The sequence below is a fragment of the Dipodomys ordii genome, unplaced genomic scaffold (genome assembly GCF_000151885.1).
Source record: "Dipodomys ordii isolate 6190 unplaced genomic scaffold, Dord_2.0 Scaffold177, whole genome shotgun sequence".
Taxonomy (NCBI): domain Eukaryota; kingdom Metazoa; phylum Chordata; class Mammalia; order Rodentia; family Heteromyidae; genus Dipodomys; species Dipodomys ordii.
Window position 1 is genome coordinate 1,389,376 of NW_012267393.1, and position 21,477 is coordinate 1,410,852.

The following is a 21,477-nucleotide window of genomic DNA, read 5'->3' on the forward strand; positions in this document are numbered from 1 at the left end:
CGGGCGTGCCAGAGCTTGTAGCAGATTCCACCTGGGGTTGTGTGCACGGATTGCGTGTTAAACTTTTCCCTTTCAATAAATGAATTTTAATTTTTATTTTTCACAGGTTGTGGTCTGTGTCTTTGTTCTCACACATCTTTAAAATAATAATAATAATGTTGCTGTGTGCCAATGGCTCACATCTGTCATCCTGGTGGCTCAGGAGGCAGAGAGCTGAGGATCACAGTTCAAAGCCAACCCAGGCAGGAAAGTCAGTGAGACTCTTCTCTCCCAACGAGCCACCCAAAAAGCCGGATGTGGAACTGTGGCTTAAGCGGTAGAGCACTAGCCTTGAGCAAAGAATAACTCAAGGATAATGCCCAGACCCTGAGTTCAAGCCCTAGGATTGGCATAAACAAAATACCACTCAGATCTCTTTACTGGATCTTAGGTTAACATTAGTTTGCTCATTACAGTGACCAGATCCCTAATAGAAACAATTTATTCACTAGATAGTCTGGAGTGCATGTCAGGAACAGAGCTGTTGATATCATGGCAGCCCGGAAATAGATGTGAAATCCTGGAAGGGACCCAATCTCCTAAACCACAAACCCCCAGTAACCTTGTACAGTCTGCCTCACCCTTCTACCTCTCGATACCTCCTATCAAACCATGACTCCATCAAGTGATTCATCTCAGCCTAGCTGGATCTACAGAAGGCCTGAGGCTCAACTTAAAAAAAAAAAATCCGCCAGGCGCTGGTGGCTCACGCCTGTAATCCTAGCTACTCAGGAGGCTGAGATCTGAGGATCACGGTTCAAAGCCAGCCCGGGCAGGAGAGACTATGAGACTCCTATCTCCAATAAACCACCAGAAAACCGGAAGTGACGCTGTAGCTCAAGTGGTAGAGCGCTCGCCTTGAGCTGAAGAGCTGAGGGACAGCGCCCAGGCCCAGATTATATGGCTACTCTTTTCTAGAACCTTCCCAGGCTGGTTTAGTTAGCATTTATGACTCTCTCCTCAGCAGCCTGTACTGCTGCTTTTCTGTTTAGCCTCCTACCTGCCTATGGTGTAGAGACACAATGATGTCTGCCCGGAACCACAGCTCCCACAGCAAATGTTTCTAGAACATTGTGGCTGTTTTGAGAGCATGTAGACATTCCCCCACCCCCTTTGTCATGATTCCCTAAACCAAATGCATGCTGTTGTGGACCTTATAAGTCATCTAAAGATGATTGAAAATAGGTGTAGTCTATTTATGCTGGGTGTTGGTGGCTCACATCCATAATCCTAGCTACTGAGGAGGCTGAGATCTGAGGATCGTAGTTTAAAGCCAGCCCAGGCAGGAAAGTCTGTGAGACTCTTATCTCCTGTGATCCACCGGAAGTGACACTGTGGCTCTAAGTGGTAGAGTGCTCACCTTGACCAAAAAGAGCTCGGGAGACACCACCTAGGCCCTGAGTTCAAGCCTGACCAAAAAACAACAACAATAACAAAATATGTGTGTAGCTTACATGGAAGACAGGAACACCCAGGGATTTTGTGTCTTCTTCGTTTTTTGCCGGTCATGGGGCTTGAACTCTGGGCCTGGGCTCTGTCCCTCAAGCTCTTCCACTCAAGGCTAGCACTCTACCTCTTGAGCCACAGCACCACTTCAGCTTTTTCTGTTTATGTAGTGCTGAGGAATCGAACCCAGGGCCTCATGCATGCAAGGCAAGCGCTCTACCACTGAGCCACCTTCCCAGCCCTTTTGTGTCCTCTCTACCTCCTGAACTACTTCTCTGTGGGTACCAAGGGACCCTGTGTTTGGTCCTTGCTCTAGATCAGCTTAGATTGGTACTGTCTCCTGCCACCTGCCCCTGAAATGGCCTGGCTTACTAAATGCAGGATAATCTCCTTGCCATCTAGGCCTGGTTGGCAGTCAATGTCATTCTGTTTCTTTGGAATTTTACATCCATTTAACCAAGAATGTCCCCTTGGTTGTGTACTTGGTGAAAAATAGACTGTGTGTCCTGAGAAAGTCATCTTAGAACTTTACATAGTATATAGCCTTTTCCCTCAGCGTGTGTGTGTGTGTGTGTGTGTGTGTGTGTGTGTGTGTGTGTGTGTGTGTGTGTGTGTGTGTGAATATTGGGGCTTGAACTCAGAGCCTGGGTGCTGTCCCTGAGCTTTTTATTTTTATTCTCAAGACTAGTGAGCCACAGCTCCACTTCTAGCTTTTTTTTTTTGTAGTTGTTGTTGTTGCTTAATTGGAGATCAGAACTCACAGACGTTCCTCCCTGGGCGGGCTTTGAACTGTGATCCTCAGATCTCAGCCTCCTGAATAGCTAGGATGACAGGCGTGAGCCACCTATGCCTGACTCCCCTTTCGCTTAAAAAAAAATTCTTTATTGAGATTAAGTGACTACATAAATTTCACACTATGTGGCACAGTTATACTTAGCTAAAGTCACAAACACATTTTAACCTTCACAATGATAATCATCATTATCACAATCTACAAAGCTTATGAGCTCTATGAACTTTAACAATAAAATTATGTCTTACAAATCGGGTGATATGTACATTTCTTTCCTTTTGCTTAATAACAGCTCTTCTCCACTTTCGCTATTTGAGAATCTCTCCAAAAAAAAAAAAAACAGTAGTTCACCTGCTGTGTCCTTTTTCCCTCCTAGATACTGCCTTGATACACATCTCCACGCTGCCTAACACTCAAAGAAAGCAGTTTCTGGATCCTTCTATAATGCACAAGCCTTCCCTCATTCTCAGCTGCCCTTCCTCTCCTAACAGAATTTATCCCCTGCCTGCTTCCTACAGTCTTTGCTCATAGCAGACTCCTCCCTCCCTCCCTCCCTCCCTTCCTTCCTTTCCTCTTTCTCCAACAATGCTTAAAATTTCTGGGTCACTGCTATTGTCCCCAGGGCATGATGGAGGGTTAGAGTCCCAGAGTGGAGCCCCACGACTGAACAGGCTCCTATCTCCCCATCTCTAGACACTCTGGCTCTATTTATCCCCCTTAGAATTGGAGCGATCTTCTTGACTGGTTAAGTCACAAGGTCTGGAGTCAGGCAGAGCTGGGTTCAAATCCTGGCCCTGTCACTCATGAATTTGGGGACCTTGCTTATTTTAAGTCACAAACATCTTGCAGGCTACCTAATTCCTTTGTGCTTCTGCTTCCCTTGTGTAAGTATGTGTGTGTGTGTGTGTGTGTGTGGGTAAACAGTACCAATCTCAGGAGGGTTTGTATTAATAAGAGGAGAGAGTTGCTCAGGGCTCAGCCTGTGGCAGGTGGTCTGTGGCATGTGGCTGTAGAGGTGGAGGCTGGCAGTGGTGATGAGGTTTATGAACTGTAAAATATAACTGCTGTGTCATAGTCCAGATGTTTAAACCAGCTGCCCAGTAGTTTGAAGAAGAGAGACTTTCCCTGGAAACCTTTCTTGCCTCTCTGGGCTCCCTCAATCAGTTCTTGTTCTTTGCGCCACCTTGCGGTCACCTTTGGAAGTTCAGGCTGGGAGTGTGCGGATAAGGCCAGGGGCCAACACCTTTTCTTTTATGCACGCATGCATGCCAGTATTGGGGCTTGAACTCTGTGTATCCTGGGCCGTAGTGAAGTCTCTTGATTGTGTCTGGGCCCTGTAGAGAAGGCTGTTTTTACTAGATCTTTAGGATCCTTTCCAACTCTCAGATTCTATGAATCTGGGGTCTGAAGGGCCTGTAGACACTCTGACCATTCCTCCAGCCCAGCCTGAAACAGGCTGAATGATACCAAACGTAACAGTAGAAAAAGTTACTTTATTGTTAAAAAAACAACAACCACCAAGCACACACCAGTCACGCACCGCACTCTCTCAATCCACTCTCCCCCATGCAGTTCCCTCTGGCTAGGGATAGCAGCCCCATGCAGGTCGCTGGGCAGTGGCTCTTCTATTTTGACTTTTGTCTCCAATACAAAAACAACAAACCCAACACTTATGAAAAGGCAGTGGACCAGAGAGGGACTGGCAGAGGACAGGGCCCTGAGGCCACCACAGGCCTCCCTGGCTTCTCTGCCACCCCAGCTGCACACCCCCCCATACATGTGTCACACACACACACACCATGTCCATGGTTGCTCACACCTGTAGACCCTAGCCCACAGTGACTCTCCATGCATAGGGCGGAGTCAGGGAGGGCAACACTTGATTGGCAGGCATCTGAGAGGAAGGGGCGGGAACAGGCAGGAATGGGCGGGAACTGGCAAAGGGTCCAGCCCTTGGCTCCCTGCAAACAGCAGTTCCAAGTTGCTTGTGTCTAAAGAGGAAACGTCTTTTTCTTTCATCCAGACAGCAAGGCTGGAATTTAAATGAAGTACTTATATCCTTCCCGCCTTCAGCCCCTCACCCCCCCCCAAAAAAAAGTGCCTGAGAAACTTGGGGGTAAAGAACCCAGAATTCCATGAGGTCTTGAATTCTTCACAAGAGCAAAGTTTGGGGGTGCTCTTGGCAGACCCAGGCTGGACCAGAGATGTAAAGAAACAAAGGAAATCCCTCTGCTGTTTGGGCTATATAAGGAGTGGCACTTTGGGGAGACTGAGGCCCCAGGGATGCTTCCAGGGGGAGGGAGATGGGCACCTGCCCAGTGCCTGGCACCCACAGACATAGGCAGATAGTGGATGAGCATGCGCAGAAGGCCCGATGGGCAGGTGGCTTCACCTGCTGTTCCCCGCTCGGCCGCTAGGTGGACCCCGGGGTGGAGCCGCGGTCCCAGCTGGCCTGTGGAATGAACATCAAACCTCCCCAAACCTCCCCCGCCGCCTCCCAGCTGGGGAGCTTGGAAGACCACAGCCCAGCCAAACCGGCGACCTGTCGTCCAGGCAACGAGGTGCCAGGGTCAGCATCCAGCCCATCCCTTCTTGTCCATCCTGGGAGGCAGCGATGGCTGGTTTCCTAGGAAACCAGCTCAAGAGAGCATCCCTTCTCTGAATCCTAGTGCTTTTTTTTAAACTCCACCCTCAGCTTCCTTCCATCCTCAGAGACTGGAAGGTCCACTCGCTCCCTAGGAGACTAGAAGATGGGGGGGAAGGATCTCCGGCTCATCTTCCTCTGAGAACATGAAGCTAGAACATCACTTCTTCACAGCTCCCGTAATCACTCTCCACCATGTCTGAACCTTCATAATTGGGGGGGGCTCGGGGCTGGCCCCGACCCACAGGAGGTCCCCCTTCTACCTCACAGTCAGCGTACGAGGGTCCCGCCCTGCTGAGCCGCATGCTCACCCCCTTGTAGCCGCCCTCTGCCAGGCAGGGCCCGCCCCCTCCCTGCCGGAGCGAATGGTAGTAGCTGATGGCCGTGTACTCATTGAGAGAAGGCGGCAGCAGAGGTTCACGGGGGCCGGGGGCTGCGGGGGGCGGTGGCATCAGGTCTTCCAGATTCTGGTTGCTATAACGGGGTGGGAGGGGTGCCCTCTTGTTTTCCAGTTCCAGGGGGAAGGGGAACCCCCCGTAGAGACCAGCGGGCTCTGGGATCATGGCTGCACGATGTTGGGGGGAAGGTGGCCGAGAATCCTGAGACACTTCGGAGTGAGCGTACTGCCAGCGATCGCTCCTGGAGTAAGTGGGGGGCCAGACCGCAGCTCTGCTGGGATACACTGCAAGGGAATGGCAAGATAGAGTGAGTCCTCCCCAGAGAAGGTTCTAGAAGGTCCTATGGCTCCTATATATACAATGCAGCACATGGCCACTCTCTACCTGTTGTCTTTGCAAACACAAATATAGATAAGATGGGGTGGGGGGAGAAGTTCAAGGCCTCAGGGGTGTGTGTGTGTGTGTGTGTGTTTGCGCGCGTGCGCATGCGCGCACATGCACACTGGTCCTAGATCTTACTCAGGGCCTGAGTTGCTGTCCCTTGACAGTTAAGGTTGGTGCTCTACCACTTGAGCCACGGCTCCCGTTCTCATTTTCTGGGGTTTACTGGAGAGGAGAATCTCACGGACTTGGAGGCAGGGCCTTCAGAGCTCAGCCTCCCGAGTAGCCAAAATCCCAGGCGTGAGCTCTCCAGCACCTGGCAAGGCTGCAGGCATTGCCCGGAGCTGTCTTGCACAAATCTCTGCTTCTGGAGCCGAGGCAGAGCGAACCAGGTTCATAGCCTGACTCTAAAGCTGGATCCCACGGAGGGCAGAAATCTCCCCCCACAGAAAGAAACAAAGCATGCGCCTGCAGAGGTCACGTTGTCTATCACAGGAAGGGATAAAATGAAGTTTGGGAGAGATGGGGAGTCCTTGATTGGTCCTACACCCCCTTTCTACCACTGAGAAGCTCAGTTAGAATGAGTCACAAATACTGCACTCATTTGTAACCACTGGCAAATAGGCCAGAGAAATCAGTTGAAAGTGCTTTAGCAGTTCACCTACTTGTGGAGCCAAAGATGGGGTTGGGTGGGGTGTGGGGGGATTGTGCCTCCCTGTTGGACAACCAGAAACTTAAATCAACTGCTTGGCTTTCCTGTCTTAGAAAAGCACAAATGCATAGACCTCTTCCTTATACTCCAGGAATTCTGCCCCAAGACCTAAGCACCACCTATGGTAAGTTTCTGGAAGGAATTGCAGTTCCGTGGAAGACCCTTGGAATCTACAGGAGATGATCGCGGAGCCACAGACTCTGGCATGAGAAAGCTGGCATTTTTCCAGCCCTGGCACGGAGACATCTGGAATACACCCCCCTATCGAGTCCCCTGACCCCCTAAGAATCCGATTGAATGTGTTCTCAAGGATTATTTAGGGGGGGATCCCAGAGGCTGGGGGGGGTGTACTGACCCATCTCCTCGCCTGACCAGGTCCTCTTCATGATGCACTTGTGGTCCGGATGTGGAGGGACCGCAGTAGATGTCGGGAGCCTGGGCGGCACGCTGCAGACCACTGGCTGCTGCTTCGAGTTCGGCCCGAAAGTGACCAGTTCACTGGGAATGGAAGTCTTGCTGGGCTCCAGTTGGTTCAAGTTGGTGCAGGAGCTGGTGGTCAGAGGGTCGAGCTCAATGGCTGGCAGGGCTTGGGTGTCTACCCCGATGCTCCGCGCGAGGAGATCGGGATCCTCCATTGTCACCGGCTTGTGAGACTTGCAGCGGCGACAGTAGAAGAGAAAGCCAGCCGTGCTCACCACCATGACCAAGATGGCCACGATAACGATCAGTAACTCCTGCTGTCCCCAGTCCCCCCGCGTGATCTCGGGTGTGATTAAGCAATGTCCTTCTGAGCAACCCCTGGCCTCCATTTCACACCTGGAGAGAGAGAGAGAGAAATAGGGTCCCTGGTCATTATATTGCCCCTTTCTATGTCCCCTAGGATGAGACAGGAAGTCCCACCCTTTGGGGGAGGGGCCTATGAGTGAGGGGGACATTATCAAACATCAGAACGCTCTCTCTCCTCCCTGGGCAAGTGGGATCTGCTACAGGCTCATTGGTGACTCTTTAGGAAATGGGCGTGTCCATTAGTGGCAGCCAATCAGATCTAGGGATGGGATATTCTCTCCACCAATGAGGTCAGAGGTGATTGAAGTGGAAGCCATCCAGGCACCCCAGTCCTCTCCCAGTTGCTGCGTGGCCGCTGGGACCAGGGTGCTTTACTAGGAGGTCAGAGTGCAAAGGTCACTTGCTATGGGTGTCAAACCTTAAGGGGTAAGAAGCCCAGGGCAGAGGGTGTCCCCAGGGGTTTACCTGTCCCCTGTGTAGGGGTGAGGGCAGTTACAGGAAGTTCCTTCCGGGGAGGGCATGCAAGTCCCCCCTTCCAGGCACGGCACGGAAGTGCAATTCTCTCTCTGTAGTTCACAGTGCCGCCCGGAGAATGGTGGGGCACAGCTGCAGACGTAGCCTGGGAGGGAGACAGGAAGGGGACCGAGGGACTGGCTCGTAACTAGAGCCAGCTGCTTGCAGATCTGTGTGATCATGTCGACTCAAGAGTCTTAATGTAGGGCTGGGAAGGTGGCTTAGGGGTAGAATGCTTGCCTCGCCTGCTTGAAGCTCTGGGTTTGATTCCTCCCTACCATATATATAGAAAAAGCTGGAAGTGGGGCTGTGGCTCAAAATGGTAGAGCGCTAGCCTTGAGCAAAAGAAGCTCAGGGACAGTGCCCAGGCCCTCAGTTCAAGCCCCAGGACTGGCAAAAGAAAAGAAAAGAAAGAAATATTAATGTAGCCAGGTGTTAGTGACGCACATCTCTAATCTGAGATGTTCAAGAGGTTAAGGTCTGAGAATCATGGTGCCAGCCTGGGCAGCAAAGTCCATGAGACTCTTCTTGCTAATTAACCACCAAAAAGTCAGAAGTAGAGCTGTGACTCAAGTGGTTCAGCATCAATCTTGACTGAAAAAACTAAACGAGGACAGGAGGCCCTGAGTTCAAGCCTCAGCGTGCACACACACACACACACACACACACACACACACACACATTGTTCAGCATCAATCTTGACTGAAAAAGCTAAACAAGGACAGGAGGCCCTGAGTTCAAGCCTCAACACACACACACACACACACACACACACACACACACACACACACACCCTGAATGAGCCAGTCACTCATGGCTAAGTAATTCTACTTAGGAAACTGAGACTTGGAGGACACAGTTTGAAGCCAGCCTGGGGAGAGAAGTCCGTGAAAATCCATCTTTGAAATAACCAGCAAAAAATAGGACTGGAGTCATGGCTCAAATGGTAGAGCTCCAGCCTAGCAAAGGCAAGGCCCTGAGTTGAGATCTTAGTACCACTTACCGTCCCTCCCCCCATACACAATTAAATTGCCTTTGGGAACCTGGGGAGTGGAAGAAAGTGAAATATTGTCTAAAGTGAAATAAGGAAGAGTCTTTGCATGAACCACAGATGACAATAAATGTATGTCATCTTTCTACATTCAAACACCTCATTCAGGGGCTGGGAAGGTGGCTCAGTGGTAGAGCGCTTGCCTTGCATGCCAGAGGCCCTGGGTTCGATTCCTCAGCACCACATAAGCAAAAAGAAAAAAGCCGGAAGTGGCGCTGTGGCTCAAGTGGTAGAGCGCTGGCCTTGAGCTGAAGAGCTGAGGGACAGCGCCCAGACCCAGAGTTTAGGTCCCACGACCGGACCCCCCCCAAAAAAACAAACACCTCATTCATTCTCTTCCTCATCCCCCAAAATAGTAAAAGATATGTTTTATTGAAAGCAAAAAAAAAAAAAATAAGCCAGGTGCCTGTGGATCATGTTTGTAATCCTAGCTACTCAAGAAGCTGCAATCTGAGGATCAGGGTTCAAAGCCAGCCTGGGCAGCAAAGGCTGTGAGACTCTTACCTCCAGTAAACTACCAGAAAACTGGAAGTGGCGCTGTGGCTCAAAGTGATAGAGCGCTTGTCTTGAGCAAAAGAGCACAGGGACAGTACTCAGGACCCAAGTTCAAGCCCCATCACTGACAAAAATAAAATACAGTTAAAAAAGACTTGCTTCCTCTAGTTCAACCAGCCATATAGGCTCCGAGAGGAAGAAGGCTGTTTGGTCTCAAGAGGACGAAGTTCTTCACCAAACCCTTACACTTGACTATGCCACACCAACTTCCAAACCACACGACTTTCCCCCTCTAGTCCCTTAGAGAAGCCCAGCAATCCCCTGAGCTGTGGAGAAAAAAAAATAGATGAATATCAGCCTGTCCCAGAGCTGGTGGCTCACCCCTGTCATCCTAGCTACTCAGAAGGCTGAGATCTGCAGATCTCAGTTCAAAGCCAGCCTGGGCAGGAAAATCTGCAAGGCTCCTTATCTCCAATTAACTACCCAAAGAAAACAAAAAGGCAGGAGTGGAGGTGTGACTCGAGTGGTAGAGCGCTAGACCCTGAGTTCAAGTCCCAAAGCTGGCATAATTAAAAAAAGAAAGAAAGAAAAAGGAAAGAAAAGGAAGAGAAAGGAAACAGATGTAAATACGTTCTCCTGCCACAGGGGGGCAGTGGAGAGCAGGGGAAGAGTCGGCTTTGTGAACTGCACAGTGCTGACAGGGCCCTTCATTCCTGGTGGTCCCATCTTACCTGTCCCGGGGACCTGAGAGCACGTCCCCCCGTTGAGGCAGGGGTCTGGGCTGCAGGCGTCACTGCGTGGGCAGCACGGGCTGAGGGCCTCTCTCTCCAGCACGCCTGCCGTCCTCTCTGCATGACCCACAAGCTCCAGCCCCTTGCCATTGACCACCAGGCCATCCAGGCAGCCTTGGAAACCCTGGGTGACGTTGGGGGACGCGTGGGAAGGCACAGGGCCGCCTCCCAGGATCAGGTGTCTCTCCTCCGGCCCCAGGCCTCGGCAGTTCTCCGGGATGATGAGTGAGGCTTTGCCGGAGCTGTCGGTCAGCAGGCGAACCCAAGCGTCCGTCAACTCCAGCCCCAGGGAATGCCACTCGCCGTCATCCACCGGGATCCTGGAGGAAAGGTTACCATAGAAACCACCTGGACAGCGGTATTCCAGCTGGGGCACACCCCTGGCCAGCTGTGGAGAGAAGAGGGCAGCCATCAGCAATGGCAAGTTGTCCTGCTAACTGCCCAGGTCAAACAGCGCTGTTTGTGTTTGCAGTTAGTGTTTGTGGTTGTTTTGGGGTATGTGTGTGTGTGTGTGTGTGTGTGTCAGGTCAAACAGCGCTGTTTGTGTTTGCAGTTCGTGTTTGTGGTTGTTTTGGGGTGTGTGTGTGTGTGTTTGGGGTGTGTGTGTGTGTGTGTGTGTGTGTGTGGTCCTGGGGCTTGAACTCAGGACCTGGGAGCTATCCCCGAGCTCTTTTGCTCAAGGCTACTGCTCTATCACTTGAACCACAGCCCCACATTGGCTTTTTCTAAGTAGTTTATTGGAGATAAGAGTCTTACAGACTTTCCTGCCCTGGCTGGCTTTGAACTGGGATCCTCAGATCTCAGCCTCCTGAGTAGCTAGGATGACAGGCCTGAGCCACCAGCATTTGGCCCCAAAAGGTCTCTTCTCATCTTTTTTAGGTCTAATTTTTTTTATATGAATGAATTCATGTGATATGTCTTTCTGAGCCTGATTGATCTTGTTGGACAGGATGAGCTCTAGTTCTACCCATTTTCCTGCTGACGACAATTCCACTCTTCTTTATGGGTGAGTACTACTCCACTGTACACAGGTGCCATTTTTGCTTTATTTCCCCCCGGGGCTTGAACTCATGGGCTGGGCACTGTCCCTGAGCTGCTTTTGTTCAAGGCCAGCGCTCTACCACATGAGCCACAGCACCACTTCCAGCTTTTTCTGTGTATGTAGAACTGAGGAATCGAACCCAGGGCCTCATGCATGCAAGGCAAGCACTCTACCACTGAGCCACATTCCCAGCCGTGATATCCTATTTTCTTGCAGCCAACATCCCTGGAAACCTGGTCGGCAGTGGCTTCCGGACATCCTCCAGACCTCCCGGCCTCGTGGCTTAGCCTAGGGCATGACATGAAATCTCTTCCGCTGGCAGCCTTACCTTCAAGGAAATGGATGCCGAGTCATTAGAGACCAGGAGAATGGCCTGAGGCTGGCGTGTTTGCATGTGGAAACGGATGCGCCAGTTCCCAGCCTGCGCCCGGTACCGCACGTAGCTCTGACCATTGAACCTGGCCGCCGTGCCTACGAAAGCAATCAGAGGTATCACCACAAACTCACCGTTATGGCGCCTTTGGATTGTTGAGGGCTTTAGTTTACTCTCTAATTGGACCCTCTGTTGATAAATGGGGCTCAGAGGATGCAAATGGCCCCCCCAAAGGACAAAATGAGGGCTTGAACTGAGGCTGTGTGTAATTTTTTTTTTTTGCCAGTCCTGGGGCTTGAACTCTGGGCCTGGGCACTGTCCGTGAGCTTCTTTTGCTCAAGGCTAGCACTCTACCACTTGAGCCACAGCGCCACTTCGGTTTTTTTTCTGTGTATGTGGTGCTGAGGAATCGAACCCAGGGCTTCATGCATGCTAGGCAAGCACTCTACCACTGAGCCACCTTCCCCCAGCCTCCAAATGTCAAATTTGAAGCTCACACCCAGCAGGCTGTGGCTCTAACTGTGGCTTTTGTAACTTGTTCTAAGTACTTTCTAAGTACTTGGAGTACTTGGTTCTGAGTACTTACTCTGGGGCAGGCTGTTGTAAGCTAGCAGCAGGAGGTCCAGATTCAGTCCCTACAATAGACCTACCCACGAGTCCTCCCATCACGTGGCTACTAAATGGTAGAGCTGAGATTTGAACCCAGGCTGATGTCAACATCGATGCTCTCTGAGCCAAGCTGTGAAACTGATTTGCTAAGCGGCCAGGCGCTGACTGCTCTGCCAGGACTTGATTAAACCATAGCACAGAGGCCACACCCATCATCCTAGCTACTTAGGAGGCTGAGATGTGAGGATCAGGGTTCAAAGCCAGCCCGGGCAGGAAAATTTGTGAGACTCTTATCTCCAGTGAACCACCAGAAAACCAGAAGTGGAGCTGTGGCTCCAAGTGGTAGAGCGCTAGCCTTGAGCATAAAGAGCTCAGGGACAGTGCTCAGGCCCTGAGTTCAAACCCCAGGACCGACTCAAAAAACAACCACCAAAAACCCCATGGCACAGAGCCATGGTGGGATTTGAACACCCGAGTAGACAGGTAGAGCCCAGTGATGCGCGTTTTCCCAGGCCACGTCTTACCATTACAGGAGCAGCTTCTCTCCAGACGGTGTCGCGGCGTGAGGATGCTTAGCCTGGCTGTGCTATAGGGGGGCCCCACATTGGGGTCCAAATGCACCATCATTTGGCATGACTGATCCTGGCAGCTCGGTCCCTGGCAAGGCCCCACGGGCAGGGCCGACCTTATCTGAATCCCCACCGACTGTTCCATCTCCTTGGCCGAGTGAACCAAGCTGGACGCCCATTCTTGCAGGTGGTGGAATGTTCTAGAAGGCTCCTCAAAGACCAGGAGCAGATCCACGCCAGGCCCGGCCTGGGCAGGTTGCAGGCTGGCCAGGTGGATGTTGGCACGTTTGATGTCTAGCTTGTGTCTGAGGAAACGCTGGAGGTTTCTCCAGTGATCGCTCACCAGCTCCTCCGGGGTGAGCTGCTGGAAACTCACCCAGAGGGCCTGGCGCAGGGCCTCGCGCCCCACGTGCCACACGTGGACGTGGACCCCAGTGGTGGTGGCAAAGGTGCCGTCACTGACCGTGATGTTGAAGGAGTAGCGGCCACGGGGCAGTGCCTGGGTGGCGAGAATCTTGCCATCCGTGGACCCCACGGAGAAGCCAGCGCCCAGAGTCTCCTCGCCTGCTAGGCTGTAGGTCAGCGTGTCCTGAGGATCTCGGTCCGTGGCGTGGATCTTCCCCACCACGCCACCGTGGAACCCCCTCTCCCCGGTGGTGATGAAAATCTCCAGTGGGAGGGCGGAGGGGGGGTAGTGGCTGGGCTCTGTGACGTGGACATGGACCCACGTCACAGAAGACAGGGGAGGAATGCCACTGTCGGAGGCCTGCGGGGCAAAGGACACGTGGCCATTACTCCCGCATCTCTGCTCCGGGGCTGGCTGCCCTGCCCTACGCCCACCCCGGCCGGGCTGTGTGGTCATCACTGAAGAGCACAGAACTATGCTAGAGATCTGTGTGTGTGTGTGTGTGTGTGTATGCATGTGCACACATGTACATGCTGGGACTTGAACTCAGGGCCTGGGCACTGTCCCCGAGCTTTTTCACTCAAGGCCAGCGCACGACCACTTTGAGCCACTACTCCATTTCTGGCTTTTGGGTGGCTAAGGGGAGATAGAGTCTCACAGACTTTCCCTGCCCAGGGGCTAGCTTTGAACCAGGATGGATCCTCAGTTCTCAGCCTCCTGAGTAGCCAGGATTACAGGCGTATGGGTACCCAGTGACATGTTATTTCATCTGTTCATCTTTTGTCTCTAGTTGAACTGGAACTGTTCCTTTCTCATGCCAGATTGTATTCATAGTGAGTTGCACAGGATATGCAAATGAGAGATGGCTTGATTGGCTGGGATATACAAAGGAGAGATGGCTTGACTGGATGGAGCATGGCATATACAAATGAGAGATTGCGGGGCTGGGAAGGTGGCTCAGTGGTAGAGCGCTTGCCTTGCATGCCTGAGGCCCTGGGTTCAATTCCTCAGCACCACATAAGCAAAAAGAAAAAAGCCGGAAGTGGCGCTGTGGCTCAAGTGGTAGAGCGCTAGCCTTGAGCTGAGGAGCTGAGGGACAGCGCCCAGGCCCAGAGTTCAGGCCCCACGACCGGACCCAAAAACAAAAAAACAAAACAAAAAAAAAAGAGGATTGCTTGATTGGACAGATGGATGGATGGAGGCTAGCTTATGCAAATGAGAGACTCCCTGATTGGACAGATGGATGACATCACCCTTGCCTGCCTGGGAGCCCATAGCTCATATCACAGCCAGATGCACTGAACTTGAGGTGGTGGAGTGGGGAGGATCTGGGGGAGTGAGGAGCGGGAGGATGCTCTGACCACCATCTTGGTCACTCTTGTGGACAATTCCTATACAGCCTGGGGGCAGTCCTGTCCACCCATTGGGAGTCAGAGCTCATCCTAGCCTCCATCCATCCATCTGTCCAATCAAGCAATCTCTCCTTTGTATATCCCATGCTTCAGCCAATCAAGTCATCTCTCATTTGCATATCCTCTGCAACTCACTAGTCCCACACACTCCTGTGAGGTAGGCCTTGTTAGCACCTCAGTTCAGAGAGCAATCGGAGGAGAAACGAGAGCCAGGGAGCTGGGCTCCGCCCGGGCATGGCGCGGGCATCGTGCGGGCTCCACACTCAAGAGCTTGACTTCCTAACAGTACCGTGAGCCGGCTGCTTCACCTCTGCGTGCCTCAGTTTCCTCATCTGTAAAGTAGTTCTTTATTCTACCTGCCTTAATGAGTGTGCTATGGATGGGGAGCAACGTTACTAACATGGGGGGCCCCCAGCCTGGTGTCCAGCACGCATGTGTTCTCTATGCTGTTTCCACCGACAGATGCAAGCCGAGCGTGTGTGTCTGCTTGCTTCCCGTCCTTGTGGCTGCCCAGCCCCGCTCTTACCTCGACCTGAAGCTGATACCGCTCCTGGGCTTTCCTGCTCAGGGCGCCGGTGGTCACCAGCCACCCATCTGGGGTCACTCGGAATGTGGAAGCCACGTTCCCCTGCATGATCCGGAAGGAGTAGGGCGGGCCATTCTCTGGGGAGTCCGGGTCACTCACGATCAGCTGTAAGACTTTACTTCCAACCGGGGAGTTCTCCTGACACAGGGGAGGAGGAGAAGCCAAGGGGGAGGGCTCTCAGCACTCTGTGCCAGGATGGGCCTGGACTACAGGCTGGCGCTCATTCACTCTGCCCATCTTTGAGTTGTTGCTTTTCAACTGGGACCAGCATTGGGTCTTAAAATCAAAACTCACTAGACCGGAGATCAAAGGTGAAATCCTTTCCTATAAGACAGGAGGGGTCTCTCTCAACCAAGACCCCACAGCTAAGGAGTTGTGAATAGAAATAATTGCGTAGGGCTGGGAAGGTGGCTCAGTGGTAGAGTGCTTGCCTCGCATGCATGAGGCTCTGGGTTCGATTCCTCAGCACCACATACACAGATAAAGCCAGAACTGGCACTGTGGCTCAAGTGGTAGAGCGCTCGCCTTGAGCTGAAGAGCTGAGGGACAGTGCCCAGGCCCAGAGTTTAAGCCCCATGACCAACAAAAAGAATAAAAATAAAAGAAAGAAAGAACTGAGTAGCTGGGAAGTTCTAATTGCCAGGATCAACTGAACACTTACAAATGGTCTCTTCTTCTAGAAGATCAAATGATGTGGTAGACATTGGATGGGCACATTCAGAAATAATTAAGAATTTAAGAAAAAAATAAAGGGGGGAGGGCGTACGCCCTAATTATCATTCTAGCCTATATTGTAAGAATTTAGTCTGATAAAACGCCACAGTGTTTATTAGCTGCTTCTTTGGAATCCCAACCTATGAACAGAACCTAGTAGTTGGCGGACACTGCTAATTGCCAACTGAACAGATATTATCTCGCTTTCTCAGAGTCGAGATACCTGAGCAAGAGAGTAAGAGTCAGAGCCCAGGCTTGAGTTCAAGCCCTACAATGGACAAAAAAAAAAAAAGCACATCCCCTTCTATTTGTCTTTGAAGATGATTGGTTGAGGATGTGATGGTAAACCTTTGGTAGCCACTTTGTGAACATGAGGGAGAAGGTGAAAGAATTTCAAAGAAGCTACCCAAAGCCATGATAGCATCTTCCTACTCAAACAACCAGTTCTGGAATGGAATTTTCCACCGTCCAACTTCTTGCTATATGAAATAATGAGCCTTTGTTACTTAATGAACTTTTCCTTAGGTAATCTGCTATTTGGAGCCAAAGCCTTCTAATACATATGCTAAACAAGTAAGAGTAGAGCCTGCCTAGAGATTGTACCCAGAACTTTGCCCTTTTACCTACCCTGGTCCTTACCTCCCTCGTGCTTACAGCCTTGATGGTTGGCCCTCTTAAGTCCTATTTACAAACCAAATTGTTTCAAATAAAGAGAACTTTTTGGATTTAAGCTTTTTTGGTTTGGTTTGGGTTTGTTGGTGCTGGGGCTTGAACTCAGGGCCCTGGTGACTGTCCCTGAGCTTCTTTTGCTCAAGGCTAGCACTCTACCACCTGAGCCACAGCTCCACTTCCGGCTTTTTCTGTGTCTGTGGTACTGAGGAATCGAACCCAGGGCTTCATGCATGCTAGGCGAGCACTCTACCACTAAGTCACACTCCCAGCCAATGCCTGATTATTTAAATCTACAGTCCCCTCTGGCTGGCTGTGTTACCCTTAGACATGACACTGGCAAGGTTATAGCCATTTGGGTGTTTCTTGTTTATGGTTTTTTTTTAATACTGTGTGTGTCTGTGTGTGTGTGTATGTCTCAGTACTGGGGCTTGAACTCAGGACCTAAGGGCTGCCTTTAACTCTTTTACTCAAGGCTAGCACTCTACCACTTGAGCCAACCCTTCATTTCTGTTTTTTTTGATGGTTCACTGGAGATAAGAGTCTCAGACTTCCCTGCAGAGGCTGACTTCAAATCGCGATCCTCAGATCTCAGCCTCCTGAGTAGCTAGGATGACAGGCGTGAGGCACTGGTGCCCGGCTAGCTGTTTCGGTGGACCTGCTGCTGGGAGGGGAAGGAGAGGAGGCAGGGCGCAGGCGCCATGGGTTGGTGAGCTCACCTGGACCGTGGTGCTGTAGTTGAGCTGGAAGAATCTTGGGGGATTGTCATTCACATCAGCCACGTGGATGTCCACCTCGACGTCTTCGTGCTGTGGGGGCTGCCCGCTGTCCGTGGCCCGGAGTCTCAGGGAGTAGCTGGACGTCTGTTACAAGAGGCTGCGGTAACAACTAGGTCCCTCACAGGATCTGCCCTTTGACCCACGGCTCAGGTTTCCAGAAAAGATCGAGGCCCCCCTCCCATTCCTGGGGTCCTCTTCCCCTCCCACCCATAGTACTGCTGAGCTTAGAGTCCATAACTCATACAGAAAGACCAGCTATGAGACCTGGGGGCTGGGACTAAGCCTATGTGAGAATCTCATCAACACCCAGTTCCCAGGGTTGTTATTATTATTACTATTATTATTGCCAGTCCTGGGGCTTGAACTCAGGGCCTGGACATTGTCCCTGAGCTTCTTTTGCTCAAGGCTAGCACTCTACCACCTGAGCCACAGCACCACTTCTGGCTTTTTCTGCTTATGTGGTACTGAGGAATCGAACCCAGAGCTTCACACGTGCTAGGCAAGCATGTTACCATTAAGCTACCTTCCCAGCCCTTCCCAGGATTATTTTGAGGATCAAATGCAATAATGTGTGCAATCATTTTCCCAAGTAACTGACAAGGATCCCAAAACACCCCCACCCCACCTTGCTCAATGGTAGGAATTACCAGGCACCAGTGGCTCACACCCGTCATCCTAGCTACTCGGGAGGCTGGGATCTGAGGATGGCAGTTCCAAGCCAACCTGAGAAGGAAAATCCGTGAAATTCTTTTGTTTTTGTCAGTCGTGAGGCTTGAACTCTGGGCCTGGGCACTGTCCCTCAGCTCTTCAGCTCAAGGCGAGCGCTCTACCACTTGAGCCACAGCACCTCTTCCAGTTTTCTGGTGGTTCATTGGAGATAAGAGTCTCATGGACTTTCCTGCCCAGGCTGGCTTTGAACTACAATCCTCAGATCTCAGCCTCCTAGGTAGCCAGGATGACAGGCGTGAGCTACCAGCACCCGCCTGCCCATGAAATTCTTTATAAAACTCCAATACATTCCCAATGTGACTCAAATAATAGAGCACCAAGCCATGAGCAAAAAGGCTAAACAACAAGGCAAAGGCTCTGAGTTCAAGTCCCAGTACCAGCATGCACACACACACACACACACACAGTGGAAAATGATCTGAATCCCTTGGAAGACAGTCCAGGAATCAGGGGAGGGTGTTGATCGCAACTTGCCCTCTGGCTCTGTTAAGATCCGCTTGGGCCCTTGTCACGTGACTCACCTGCTCCCAGTCCAGGGCTTTAGCCACCTGCAGCTCCCCCTTCTTGGGGTGGATGGTGAAGTGCTGGAGCTGATCCCCTCCTACGAGGCTATAGGTAATCGCACTGTTTAGGGGTCCGTCCTCATCGGTTGCTGACACCTGCATGGGGGAGGGAGAGGGGGGAGGAATTATAAATGAAAGCACAAGGAAGATCACAGAGGAATCACGAGCTGCCCCTAGCAGTGTCCCCAACAATGACCACTGGGCCAGCAGCCCCTGTACCACAGACATGGTATGGATGAAATCTATGGACTCCGGTGTGCCTTGCACTCTTTGGTTCATCCATTCATCCAATCCAGGGACAGGAGGTTGAGGGAGAAGTGTGCCCAAATGTGCATGTCTGAAGAAAATATAACATCTAGTTTTATGGGAGAGTCTAACGGGCGGGAGGGAGGGAGGAGTAAATTATTTGCCTCATGAGAGCATAGCAGTCGGTGATATATTCTACCACCTGCGGAGATTAGAAAAGGATTCAGGAAGTCTCAAAGAATGAGGAGGTCCAGGTGAGGTCATCCTAGCTCCTCAGGAGGCTGAGAGCTGAGGATCGCAGTCAGAGGCCAGCCTGGAGCAGGAAAGTCCGGGAGACTCTCCTCTCCAATGAAGCCACCCAAAGACTAGAAGTAGAGATGTGGCTCAAGTGGTAGAACACTAGTCTTGAGTAAATAAAAAATCAAGGGTCAGCCACCTAGACCCTAAGTTCAAGCTCTGTTACTAGCATTAAAAAAAAAACTAACAGAAAAAACAAGACGATGAGGGAGGGATCTAGGACAGAGAAACCACTTTAGGCAGAGGACACAATGCGAGAGACTACAGATGTGTGGTCGGAGCTTATGGTACTTGTTGGGAAATGGAAGGAGAGAAGTCCAGAAAGGGTGGGTCATGGAGAAGTGGAAGTTTGGGTGTGCATATTTAAATGCATGACTCTAGGCCACACACTATGATCGGCTCCTTCCTTCCCAGGCTCAGGCAGGCCTCTAGAGTCTAGCTCTTCCTCCATCTTCTCTCTAGCCCATTCTCTCCCAACCCAACCCTATCGAATGGCTCTGATAGCTTCTGTCAGGAGAGGTACCTTACCCCAGCAGCTACAATTTCCAGTCTCATGTGTAGTGCATTGATTTCTTTTTTCTTTTTTTCTTTTTATTGGTGAGCATGCCCTTGTTCTGGGGCTTGAACTCAGAGCCTGGACATCGTCCCTGATATTTTGTGCTCAAGGCTAGCACTCTACCTCTTGAGCCACAGGTCCACTTCCGACTTTTTGCTGGTTCATTGGAGATAAGAGTCTCATGGCCTTTCCTACATGAGCTGACTTTGAACCACGATCCTCAGATCTTAAGCCTCCTCAGTAGGTAGGATTATAAGCATGAGCCATGGTGCCCGGTTGTAGTATATTGATTTGATAAACACATCTATATTCCTGGATGACTGTGGAGTTGAGGAGAAAGAGCTGGGGACCCATCCCCTGTGCCCACATCTACCAAAAACAAAGCTGGGGATCCTTACTGTGAGGATGACGTTGCCCACGAAGGCGTTCTCTGGCACACTGGCACTGTAGCGCTCCTGGGAGAATCTGGGACGGTGCTCATTCACATCTGTGATGTTAACCACAATGGTGGCCACGTCACTGAGAGAGGAGGAGCCCTGGCGGCTGCACTCGATGGACAGGAAGTGCTTGGGGCTCGTCTCAAAGTCCAGGCTCTGGTTGACATACAGGATCCCTGAGAAGGAGAGGTGTGTGGAGGAACTGGGTGCCGGTGGCTCATACCCGTCATCCTAGCTACTCAGGAGGCCGGGATCTGAGGATCATGGTTCAAAGGCAGGTAAGTCCCTAAGAGTCTTATCTCCAATTAATCACATACACACAACACACACAGAGCCGGACGTGGTGCTATGGCTCAAGTGGTAGAATGCTAGTCATGAGCAATAAAGCTCTGGGACAGTACCTAGGCCCTGAGTTCAAGCGCCACAACCAGAAAGAAAGAAAAAGAATTATATGAATAAGAGAAGTCACAAGAAACATAGGGCAGAGGACAGAGTGGTGTGGGACCACCTTACAAAGCTCAGAAGGCTCAGGAGAGAAGCCCTTTCATTGACTCTCCTCATTGTCCTCTTTCTTTTTCTATTTTTTCTTTTTGGCTTGAACTCAGGGCCTGGGCACTGTCCCTGTGTTTCTTTTGCTCAAGGCTAGCACTCTACCACTTGAGCCACAGTGCCAGCTCTGGCTTTTTCTGTGTATGTGGTACTGTGAATGTCGAACCCAGGGCCTCATGCATGCTAGGCAAGCACTCTACCACTCGGCCACATTCCCAGCCCTCATCTCCCTCTTTCTTGTCCTCTCTTCTCCATCTCCTCCATTTTCCTTATTGTTCCTGAGAGTCACAAAGTTTCCCTAATTAATTGTGTGTGTGTGGTGTGTGTGTGTGTGTGCGCATGTGTGTGTGCATACCAGTACTGGGGCTTAAATTCAGGATCTGTCCCTGAGCTTTTGCACCCAAGTGCTCTAATGCTCACTTTGAGCCACAGCTCCACAAAACTCGGGTTTTCTGATGGTTCACTGCAGATGAACTTTTCCTGCCCCAGGCTGGCTTTGAACCCTGATCTTCAGATCTCAGCCTCTTGGTGTGAGCTGAGGGCGCCTGGCTACGGAGATACATTTCTCATTTTCTGGTGTCTTCACCATAATAAAGAGGAATCATGGGTGGCTCAGGCCCTGTCATCCTAGCTACTCAGGAGGCTGAGATCTGAGGATGGCAGTTCAAAGCCCAGGCCGAGCAGGAAAGGCCAGGAGACTCCGATCTCCAATCACCCATCAGAAAACCTGGAGTGGCGCGGTGGCTCAGGCAGTAGAGCGCCAACCTTGAGCTAAAGAGCACAGGGACAGTGCCCAGGCCCAGTGGGGTTCAGCCCCACGATGGAGGTGAGGATGGGGGTGGGGGTGGGGTCTAGGCCTGGGGATCAGGCCTTCCACGATGGGAGGGTGGTG

The 21,477-nt window shown here is 51.4% G+C and overlaps 1 protein-coding gene across 1 annotated transcript in view; it reads right to left on the reverse strand.

Moving 5' to 3' along the window:
• Nucleotides 1-5,020: 5,020 nt before the first annotated feature.
• Nucleotides 5,021-21,477, reverse strand: part of Fat2 (FAT atypical cadherin 2) — a 51,792-nt gene continuing 35,335 nt past the window's right edge. The window contains exons 12-21 of the mRNA XM_013033790.1: nucleotides 19,998-20,212; nucleotides 18,459-18,596; nucleotides 17,149-17,292; nucleotides 14,987-15,184; nucleotides 12,598-13,408; nucleotides 11,420-11,562; nucleotides 9,990-10,437; nucleotides 7,665-7,818; nucleotides 6,769-7,229; nucleotides 5,021-5,604 (exon numbers count right to left, since the gene is read on the reverse strand). Coding sequence (XP_012889244.1) covers nucleotides 5,075-5,604; nucleotides 6,769-7,229; nucleotides 7,665-7,818; nucleotides 9,990-10,437; nucleotides 11,420-11,562; nucleotides 12,598-13,408; nucleotides 14,987-15,184; nucleotides 17,149-17,292; nucleotides 18,459-18,596; nucleotides 19,998-20,212 — 3,242 coding nt within the window. The 3' untranslated portion in view covers nucleotides 5,021-5,074. The remainder of the gene's footprint in view (nucleotides 5,605-6,768; nucleotides 7,230-7,664; nucleotides 7,819-9,989; nucleotides 10,438-11,419; nucleotides 11,563-12,597; nucleotides 13,409-14,986; nucleotides 15,185-17,148; nucleotides 17,293-18,458; nucleotides 18,597-19,997; nucleotides 20,213-21,477) is intronic.